Raw genomic sequence first — 11352 nt, 5'->3', positions numbered from 1 at the left:
AGGAGAGAGAATGAGTCCCGTAACCGAGAGGCCTACTGTGAATCTAGGCGAACGGCTGAAGGCTCCCACACACTCCCCTGAACGCCAGAACTCGAAAGACGACAGTCTGTTCTGCGACAGAGTTAATATAGAGTCCAGGTCCCGTGACCTATAGTGTTGTTCCCTGGGAGATGTAGTCTTCTTCTGTAAGTTGCAGATTCAGTAAAATTATTCATGCTTTATATGATGTTATGATGTGGAATACTGATAGCAAAAAATACAAAATTATTAAACCATGACACTTTAATAAATGATGTTAAAAAGTAAAATGAGCTTTGTCACTTATATGCATTACTGATATCGTATATCTTATGAGGGCTACTCCCGAAGTAATGCCCCCTACTGTATATGTTAGCCCAAAACATCAGAGGTGGATGTGCATTCTTAAACAGCGCAATTGTGCTCTTTGTAGCAGTTGTAGTTTCCATTGAAATAAGTAGGAGGCATTAATTTTGGATCAGCCTACCTATATGTGTCCCAAGACAATTCCTCTTCACTCAGTGCAGCCCAGGCACACTAAAAGCTTGGGCAGTCATGCCCTACACACTCCAGTAGCTGGCACCAGAGTCTTGCTCCCCTGCGCCTGAGTCCAGGAGATGACACCAGCAGCTGGTTCACAGTATCCCATGCTGCAAAGCCCAGGTAGCCCATCAGCTAGCATGACTGGGAAGTTTGTTGCTTGTCACTGTCCCTGTGTTCGCTTTGTCTCTGCCTCAGCATTTTGCTCTAACCTCCAGTCAAGACTGCTTGCAGATACACATTTAAAATAATGAACCGAGTCACTGAAATTTAGCTTTCGCATTCTGTCTGTGTCTGCACTGTTGTGTTAAAGAGCCTTAGCTAGAACAAGAGGAGTATCAATTTGTCTTTTTGGTCTTGTGTTACTTAACTGAGGAAATTAATCGACATGATGTTTTGAACACTTGCTTTAGGTGCTTTAGGCCTCATAGTTCGTTTTTATTCAGCTGAAAGACAGAAAATATTTTTCTATCACTGCATGACCTCAGATACCAGGGCAGACTTTGTCGTAATTTGTTGCTGTTGAGTTGTTTAGAATACAAAGGAAATCTCCAGTATGGCAAGATGTGAGAATTCACAATGAGACCCTGCACAAAACTAATGGTCTATTTGCTGCAACAATTTTGAAATCCAACAGTGCAAATTTGGTTTCATAGTTTATCAAACAGACCCTGACAAAACACTAAAAATTTAAACTTGTAAATGGTTCTAGACAAGCAGTCTTTTTCAGATGAAATATATTACACAGCACCAAGAAGGTGCAGTAATGTTCCTTGTAATAATCATAATGCATCTTCAGTGGAAAACCTGGAATTTTCAATTTGTAGTTAGTAGATGATGGAAAGATGTGCAGGAATAGCATGTAATTAATGAACTGAGAGGATAGGATTCCAGTAGAAATGCTGCTTATCCTGGAGGTCTCTCTCTACTGCTTTGGAACATCTTTGTCTATACTCTTTTGTTTATTTGTTTTTGTAGAGATTCATTCTGATGCTGAGTTTTGGATGCCAAAGGAATATGGTATACTGGGTGTAAACGACATGATACCAGCTGCAGCGGTGGCCACTGTGAGAAGGCACCAGGGGCTGCCCTGTGATGGATGCAGCCATCTCCATTTCACTGGCCACAGCTGAGCCCAACAACAACTCTTGATGATAACATATTTTAGATAACATACACAATATGTTATCTATCTGTCAACTAAGTCCAAAATAGACCTAATGGTCAAATACGTGCCAAGAGTAATCAGAAGTAAAGGCTGAGAAGAAGAGATGTGAGAGTCTGAGCCTCTTGAGGCTCAGGGCAGTGGCTGATGTATCCAAAACAGTGGAAGAATTGGCTGAGCTGAATGCAAAGTTGTCATTCCTGAAGTCTCATGGTACAGGAAGATGGAGGCATTTGGGAAAAGTTATAAAAGACTGATTAAATGCAGAGAGGGGAGGGTGCTTCTTTTCACAGCAGATAGCTGGTAATTTCAGCAGATTGAAAAAAGTGCTTAGGAGAATTAATGCAAACTAAATACATGATCATCCTCTAGGGGAGTGGTGGGAGCTCAAGGGGAAGATCCTGCAGGGAAAGGAGAGTTTTGCAGACTTTCTTGGCACAGCATTTGCGGTTGTCATCGGTAGGGATGAAGCTGTGCTTGGATAGACTATCACACCTATCCTGAGTGGCTTTCTGTGGTCCTACATGAATTCAAGGATGGAAGAAGAGAAACTTGACCTTTAGGTTTATACTGGCATAGGAACATATACATTTAGGCTGGATATGGAAACATTTATTTTGGCAGCTCTGGTGTAATTAGCCATTAGAGTAACTCAGTCACAGATAATCTTTTTTGTGAGAGTGGTGAGGAGAAATGGCATTCAGTGCTCTAAGGGTCAAGCTCAGGACACTGTTGGAAGAAAGTTCTTTGATATGGCACTGCCAATAGCGTGGATGCACCAGTCAGCTCTCTCAAGGTCTTTGTTCCTGTAAGCTTCCAATCTAGATAATAAGAGGTCTCCTTTGGGAAGTGGCTTTGAGCCCAGACCTAGGCTCCAGTGCCAGAAATGCACGTGTAGAGTTTAAAACATGAAATACAACAACAACTTTAAGTTGTTAGCAAAGCTTGGCAATTCTCCCTTGAATGCTGGAATTGCAGCACTCTGAATCAGTAATTAAAGGTGCTGTTCCTCGCTGTTTATTAGGAAAGCTTTTAGCACCTGACATAGGAGCAAGGTACTTATGAAGAAAGCAGTGACCTTCCTTTTCTTTGACCTTCTCTGTAACTACTTGCACAGGCTTTAAGGATAAGAGGGAATTTGGCTGCGTCTCACTGAATCAGGTCATTAAAGGACTCATAACTGCCACAGCCATAAATGCAGTCCTAGGGACAATCTAAAGAGAAGCTCTGCCGAGCATGAGTTTGCAGCAACTTGGAAGTTCCCATTGTTGTTGCCGAAATCACAAAAATCTTGCAGTTCTAGGATTTTCAGTCACTCAGAGTCACTGGCAAAGCAAAAGTTTCCTGTCACTGTTGAGACAAATAACACAGGAATGTCAAACACGGTGAATTATCAGTAATGCAGAATCTCCTCTTCTAATCAACAGAATTGCATGATTCCTTCCTTCCATTTGGAGATTATAACAGAAGCACAAGGGCCACAAATCATAAAGTCCTATGAAAAAAAGCAGTCTACCAGCAGTCTCTGGTTTTTATTGACTGGGGAGTGAGGGCAGTCACCAATAAGGAAATCTGCTGTCTCTCACACAACACCAGGGCTGCTGGAGACAGATGGGATGCACCTTTCTTACAGCAGAAAAAGGATTATTGTGCAGGAGATAGCAGGGCTGGCTGGTAGAACTTTAAAGTACATTCACAGGGAGAAAGGGATGAAACCAGGCTTGCAAGTGATAAGCTATGGAACATCCCATACAAACTCAGCATCAGAAAGGAATGAAGACCAGAGCTTTTGAAACACTATTAAATCCCAAACCCACGAGCAGCTTCCACAAGTACCTGTTATCCACTGCTGTTGTTCAGAAACAAAAACAAGAACCTACAGTGCCTGCCTCGCAACTGTTTTGCAGTAGAGCCAAATTTGCAGTCTTATTTGATTATTTTTGTACTAGACATTTTGCATCATGAGACCTTTGCATTTGCCATTTTAGCTGGTGCGATTGCAGCTTGGTTCTGCAAGTGCTAGAAGCACGGATCTATTCTGTAATTATGCTAATAGAAATATGTTTCCCACTAGGCTTGGGTAGTTGCTGATGTTGGGACTGGATGCATATTAACAGCATCACAGAGCAGTGAGAAATGGATCAAGCAAAATCTCTCCTTCCCTCTCCAAAATATTCAAACGTGACTAGAATGAAACACATTCCTGATAATTACACCGATTCCCATCTATGTAACAATCTGCCAACACATAGATTGCTGCATTGAACATACGAGGATATTTAGGGCTTCAATCTCCCTCCTGCAGTATTTGTGCAATAGAAACAGCAACAAGTACAAGGACTATACATTTTTTTACATGTGCCTACAGCTGAGCACCAGGATTTAAAGAACTGACAGAGCTGATGTGGCAATAACAATATATTGAAGATGCCAACAATGAATAGCGAGTGAGCCATCATTCATTGAGGAGGTTTGGAAGAAGTCTGGTAGCTGCACTCAGATTTCTAGAGGCAACATGACTTGGCAGACCTATAAATCTGATTCCTCAGAATAATTCAGATTTCTGCAATTTCTGCATCACTTGCCACATGGATCAGATTTTCTCTCGTCTGAATTGTTGCCTGCAAAAGCTCCCATAAGGCTGCATTGGCAGGTCCATTAAGTGAAAGACATGTGGAACGCTACCTACTGGAATTTGTAACAGTAGAAAATACTACAATAAAATTAAAAGTAAAACCTTGACTTGGAAAACTACAATGCATTGTCACGGTTTTGTAATTTTGCTATCAGTATACCACATCATAATATCATGTAATGTATGGATAATTGTACTGAATGTGCAGCTCACAGAAGAAAACTACATATCCCAGAGAACATCATGGTCGGGGATAAGTCACGGGACAAGGACACTATATGATCTCACTTCGGGGCTGGACTCGCCCTCTTGAATCCTCGGAGCCAGGGGGGAGCGTGTGGGAGCCTTCCATCCGTTTAGCCTAGAGCTACAGTAGGCCTCTCGGTTTTGGGACTCACTCTCACTCCTATTTTGCTTGATTCATTAGCCTTAATTTTAGTTATATTGTATTATATTGTGTTATCCTGTATTTCGATATAGAATTTAGTAAATAAGTGTGCCTCCTTAGATTGTTGCCTCTGTTCTCTTTTCTAATTTCCCTTTTTTCCCTTTCCTTTTGGGTCAGCGACCCTGCAGGCCAGCTGTCCCCCCGTCACTGGCACAGGTAGATTTTTGCTTAACCCGTGACATGCATAAAGCAGCACACATTAATACTGTAGTCCTACTTGGTCTGCTTTTTAATACAGAAGTCACACTTAGGCTGTATTATTCTGCACAGGAAACATAGCTATATTTGTCAGGGGATGGGATCAGTGGGATTTCTGTTGTTTTGCATCCTGATACACTTCAGTCTGCGGTGAAGCTTGAGATTCCTTCAATGTGTACAGATGAATATGAAGACAGTACTGCACATCCTAACCAACTCTGCAGGAATACTAAAACAACGGGCCTTGTTTGGAAACATACTCCTTAATAAGGTGCTCAAAAAGTTCTAACTCAGAAAGGCCGAGCAGAGTTTTCTTGCCTCAAGGTGTGCCTCAAGAGGTGCTTTGTGAGGTCATAATGGGCACCATGGTGACGTTCAGGAACCCCATACTATGTCACGCCAGGAGGTACCAGTTGACCAGTCTTGCCTCAAGCCTCCAAGGAGGGTGCTTGCTGGTTGTGGACGAGAGGTAGCATGGGGCAACTACGGGAGACAACTGCTCCCAGGTGTTGCTTTTTGCTCTTCCTTCTCCTTTTCCTTGTGACTCCATGTCATGGGCGACCCCGCAATGTTGCGTGGGAAGCACTTAGTCCAGGTAGGTTGGGCACTGAGCGAAGCAGAGGGGAAACAAACTCTTAAAGCTGCCTGGAAAGCAGTGTTGGATGGTGGGTCTGCCAGGGAAAAAACAGGCCCTTACATCGACTCTGTTCCCTTTGAAATGATGGCTTTCCAGCTTCACCAGGCATCCCACCATGGAGCAGAGAGGGACAACCTAAAGGGGAGAGCTGTGCCCACTGAGCACAGAGGGCCTGAAACACAGCAAACTTGATGGGTAAATGTTTCAGCAAGTAATATTGCATCGAATTTCTGCTTTTCTCTATTCCAGATTATCGTGTCGGTGACACGTATGAAGCAGATCCCATGGAAGGTGATCTGGAACGTCTCCAGGATTCCAGGGGTATGTTTTTCCTTGGGGATGCACCTGATCCCCGGCCATGGCTCACCCAGGACTCTAGTCTAGGCCTGGCAGAATCTGGACCTACGTGTAGCTTTCAGAACGCTACAAAATCCCCTGCAAGGCTCTGCAGGCTCCTTATCTAGAAGCCTGACACAATATGGAAAGGAAGCCTTTCTTCTGTTTCTTTATAGATCTGCCTGTACGCCGTATATCTGGGCGGCACCGTTTTCATTGGCCTCAAGGCTACCCCAGGGGTGAGTGGTCTGTCTTTGTTCATTTCACAGCGTCAGCAGGTACTCTCAGCCTTGTCTTCCTGTGGAACATACCTTACAATGGTCTTTGCTGATGCTGGGATGTGGAGAAGAGCAGAGTGCCAATCAGGAGAGCACAGGGACATGGCCTGGGATTCTTTGCCCTGCACAGCAGTGTTTGTCAGCAGCTTCATCCCTGTGTCTCCTGAAGTGATATCAGCAAAGGCAGAAGCATTTAGGGCATGGTTTAGAGCTTCCTTCTAAAAGGGACGTGGAGATTCAGAAAGCATGTATGTCCTTGCTGCACTACAGTTCTCAGGCTGCAGAGAATGCCTGGTCCTGTCACTGCTACAGAAGGGCAGCAGGGATACCACCCGTGTGCGGTGTGAGCAAATGGATGATCTGCTGAGCCTGGTGGTAGAACTAAAGGGGGAAGTAGAATGGTTTAGGAGCATCCAGGATTGTGAGAGGGTGACTGACTGATGGAATCACTCTGCCATACCTACAAGAAGGGTGCACAGGAGATGCTCTTCAGGCAACAGGGGATTATCTACCCACTCACAGTCAGATGAGAGGGGGAAAACCTCAGAAACAGCAAAGGATGGAAAACAAGTCCCCGTTCAGGGCAGTGAGAAGATCACCTCTCAACTTATCCCACCTTCCCACATGCTTTTACATAACAGCTATGAAGTTCTGGAGCTGCAAAACAGACTTGGATGGTGGGTCCACTGGAGAAACAACCAGGCTCTGACACACAGTCTGCTCACCGGTGCCCCAAGTAGGGGCTGGGATGGTGTCAGCAGAGCCGTTTGCTGTCCAGCAGGTTCTGCACTCATGACTAATGGAAATGCACACTTTTGTCCTTATGTGCTCCCCATGTGGTTTACGTATGCTTCAAGGATGTCACAGGGTCCCCAGTGAGCAAGGGCAGTCTGTCCTGCAGACAGGCTTAGAACTGCAGGCTGTTTCCTTGAGACAGCATCTGGGGAGCTGTCACGTCGAAACCCACAGCTGAAACAGGCTCATGCACGCATTGAAAGAATGTTCACACGTGTGTGGATTCTGCCTGTTGCTCACACAATCCATCTCTGGTCACTGCGGATCCCTTAAGAAGCAGCATATTGCGACAGCTCTTGACAGAATTTCTGCTTTTCTCTATTCCAGATGCTGATCGTGTTGGTGACACGTATGAAGCATATCCCATGGAAGGTGATCTGGAACGTCTCCAGGATTCCAGGGGTATGTTTTTCCTTGGGGATGCACCTGATCCCTGGCCAGGGCTCGCCCAGGACTCTAATCTAGGCCTGGCAGAATCCGGACCTACGTGTGGCTCACAAAACACTACGTGATCCCCTGCCAGGCTCTGCAGGCTCCTTATTTAGAAGCCTGGCACAATGTGGAAAGGAAGCCTTTCTTCTGTTTCTTTATAGATCTGCCTGTACGCCGTATATCTGGGATGCGCCGTTTTCATCAACCTCAAGGCTACCCCAGGGGTGAGTGGTCTGTCTTTGTTCATTTCACAGCATCAGCAGGTACTTTCAGCCTTGTCTTCCCGTGGAACATACCTTACAATGGTCTTTGCTGATGCTGGGATGAGAAGAGAAGAGAAGAGTGCCAATCAAGAGATCACAGGGACATGGCCTAAGATACTTTGGCCTGCACAGCAGTGTTTCTCAGCAGCCCCAGCCTACTGTCTCTACAAGTGATGACAGCAAAGGCAGAAGCATCTGGAGAAGAGCTTAGAACTTCCCAGGGATCCTTTTCCCTAGCTGATCTATACATGGTTTGTTTTGTGCCAATATGGTCCCTCTTTTGACACCTGGTACCATATTGACACATACTTGTGAGTCGAATAGGGAAAGAAGTGTCTGTCAGTAGGAGTGCTTTTTGCCATTCAAGGCTTAACAGATTAATTGCAATGTATGTCACGATCTGTTATTATCTGCCTTTGGTTGCAGATGTGGCCTTGGGTTCTCTGCAGCTTCTCAAAGGGTTCCTTATTTTGAGTCTTGGAGGAATCGCATGGCTAAGAGCTGTGTGTAGGTTTCTTTTGAGAGATGCCAAGTGCATCCAGAAGGCCAGCCTGACTCTCCTGAATTTGTTGATTATGAAAGAGTTACCACCATCTGAAATAAAAATGTTTCTCCTCTGTGTTTCCTTCTAGCTGTTGCACCTCAGATTCCTTATCCACGTTCTCAGATGGATCTTGATTTTGGGCCTGAAGAGTATCCCAAAGGTATGTTGTCATTGCCGATTTACCTGAAGAAATAAACCGTTCCTTCTTGAGAGGAAGGTACTAGTAATTGCTGTGGAGAGCTTCTGTAGAGGATGTGTTTGCTGCCATTCAAAGCAGAAGAGGTGCATTGAAACATGTAACTGGAGCTGTTTTGATGGTAGTGGTGGAGCTGGCCAAGTGGGATTAGTGGTACCATTGCAAGTAGGCTCTTAGTCTCAGGAGGACTGTAAGATATCATCCTCATCCTCTGCTACTAACGCACAAGAATCAGGGATGATAATGGTGTGAATACTCCAATCACCTGCACTTCTTCACTACACTGTGATGCCGTCAGTAGTGCAGAACTCATGAGTGTGTTGCACTGTCTTGTGTTCTCCAGCTGCCGGAGGTGTGAGAACTGCAGAGCATGTGGAACAGAAACAAGGAGGATATAAATCTGCCTGTGCAGTGCTTGCCGTTCTGTTCTTTCTGATGGTCCTGGCTGCTTTGGCTTACCTGGCAAAACATCTGCTGATGAAGAGACAAAAGTGAGTTGTTTCTCTAGTACTCTTCCCTAGGTGGCTGCGTTGTACAGGGAAGCTCTTGCAATGAGAGCTACCAGAGCACAGTGAGCAATGGACAGCCATCTGCTGGGATTTCTGTTCAGGGATCACTTTGCCTCATAACTCCTACAAATTTGGAGTCTTGTCTAAAATCCCTTTCTTTTTGTTGCAGAAAAACAATGACATTTGAAGCTATCATGAAAAATGAAGACCCAGCTCCAGCAGAAAAACGACAGCCAGTAGCTCGAATTACCATAGAAATTCAAGATGTTTCTGGGGATTCACAGTCACGTCGGAAGGGTCTTGTCAGATGTATATTCTCACCAATCACTGCCTTATTCAGACAGTCCCCACAGCAATCCTCTACGCTTGACCTTTGCAATCAGTCAGGAATCGCTGGTACAAGCAAAAAGGCACTAACATCAGGAAAAGAGGAGAAAAATGCATCCTGATGTGGAAAAGCAGTGAAATTGGGTGAATCATAGAACTCCTGGTGGACTTTCCCAGTTCCAGCAGTCCATTTCATGATGTCATTACTTAAGGATGACCATTATAGCATTCACCGCTTATTCCATATCATGACATCATGCCCAAGTTGTACAACACATATATGTATATCTAAACAGTCAATAAACTATAATTACCATCATATACAGATTTATGTACTTATGTGCACGTATACCTAAAACTTCTGACTGTTCTCTCCCATCATCAAGTCTCCTTCTGGTACAAACTCAACATCCCTGTTTGATTTTTGCATTTCCCACCATGTCCCTGAGCAAAATCAGTCCCACAGGTGGGCTGGCATTTGCCCGAGACAGGGGTGAACCAAGTCGTTTTCCCTCATTAATTCTTCTTGTGTACTACATGGACCGTTGTATAGTACATAAGAGGCTGGACTGAGCAGGGCCATCACGACTGACAGATCCCAGAGTGCTGACTAACCAGGTGGCTTGGGCTAAACGTTTATCCCAGTGCATGAATGTTCTGCCAACTATTGCTTTCAGTGTAGTTTTTAACACTCCGAAGTATTGCCTTTTCCAGAAGCTGGTGCATTGCAGAGGGTATGAAATGTCCACTCAGTGAAATCCTCTTTGGCCCAGGAGTTTATGAGGGCATTATTAAAATGAGTTCTATTATCCTAAGATTTGCTATTCTGGAATTTTGTGTGGAGGTATGGGTCACAGGGTGTGTTTCCATACACACTCAGATGTTTGCTTCCACCATTGCAAGCACATTGTGCTTTCCATGGCAGGTTTATGGGAGTGAGATAGAATTCACCTCCAGGCCTCCCCATATTTCTACTTAAGCCACTGTCCCCTGCACCAAAGAGTCTTCATGGGCTTGGCTTACTTAATTGCAGCACCAGCTTCACATTCACAGATTACCTGTGCAATAGTGTCCATGGTCAAGCCCACCCCTCAGTCCTGTGCCTATCCATATGTTGCATACCTTCCTTGATGGCTTCTGGTGTCATGAGGCCAGTGAGCTAGAAATGATTTTCTCTTACATTGCCAGCATAGATCTACCACAGCACGAGACATTCAGCACACCCTGTGGACATTTTCACATTTGAAAGCATTTCTTTGGAGCTGCTTGCTTTCAAACAGGAAGGCCCAGGAATGTTTCCTGGCCGAAGACTGGCTGGTGCACCACTACTGATGATCAGCACCCCCTGAAACACAGGCAGTGCTGGATCAAAGCATGGTTAACTGCTTTGGTTTGCTGTAGGCTAAAAAATAGAAAATGTAGAAAATTTCTGTTCCAAGAAGCTTGCTCGATCATCTTTATCCCATAAAGAGACCGAGGAGAGTCTTCAGCTTTCTTTATTCCAATAGCAAGAGAGTCCACTAGGGCATAATGAAACATTTCATATGGCTTCTTGATGGAACATCAGGTGAAGCTGCCATTGACATCAGAAGCAAAGACCCTGCTCTCCTAGAGGAATAGCCAAAATGAAGAATTACCACAGATACAAAAGATCTTTCATGCACATCAAACCCACATCCGAAGGCTCATTTCAATGCCACATTCTCAGCACTCCCTGCCCTGTTTTTTCATACTCACAGCAGTCATCTCTCAGTCTGCTTTCACAGACCGAAAAAGATTGGTAAGCTCCTCTGCTGAGCTGCAAGCAAAGAGACACCACGTGTGGGAAAAGAGAGGAGTAATGTGGGCTGCAGTGGTACTAAAGAGAAGCGGGGTGCACCAGACAGTCACTAGCAGAACAAACCCCACGGCAGCATGGCAAATGGCAGAAGAAACTGTCCCCTTTCATCACCATCAAACGTGCAGAGGAGGTCCACAGTTGACGGGTTTCCCAGATCCACTGCCTAAAGAGAAGGCTGCGCAGGAGATGAC

At 44.8% G+C, this 11352-nt stretch overlaps 1 protein-coding gene across 1 annotated transcript; it reads left to right on the top strand.

Moving 5' to 3' along the window:
* Positions 1-4615: 4615 nt before the first annotated feature.
* Positions 4616-9642, top strand: LOC146753317 (uncharacterized). The gene is made up of 7 exons (XM_085530427.1): positions 4616-5599; positions 5891-5962; positions 6154-7452; positions 7644-7706; positions 8378-8449; positions 8829-8976; positions 9164-9642. The coding sequence occupies exons 3-7, from the start codon at positions 7416-7418 to the stop codon at positions 9441-9443; spliced, it is 600 nt and encodes a 199-aa protein (XP_085386553.1). The 5' UTR covers positions 4616-5599; positions 5891-5962; positions 6154-7415; the 3' UTR covers positions 9444-9642.
* The last annotated feature ends 1710 nt before the right edge of the window (positions 9643-11352 follow it).

This window comes from Coturnix japonica, chromosome Z (assembly GCF_054131305.1).
Source record: "Coturnix japonica strain WE chromosome Z, WE-NBRP24, whole genome shotgun sequence".
Taxonomy (NCBI): domain Eukaryota; kingdom Metazoa; phylum Chordata; class Aves; order Galliformes; family Phasianidae; genus Coturnix; species Coturnix japonica.
Note: the sequence above shows the minus strand (reverse complement) of the source record. Positions and strands in the feature narration are given on the sequence as shown.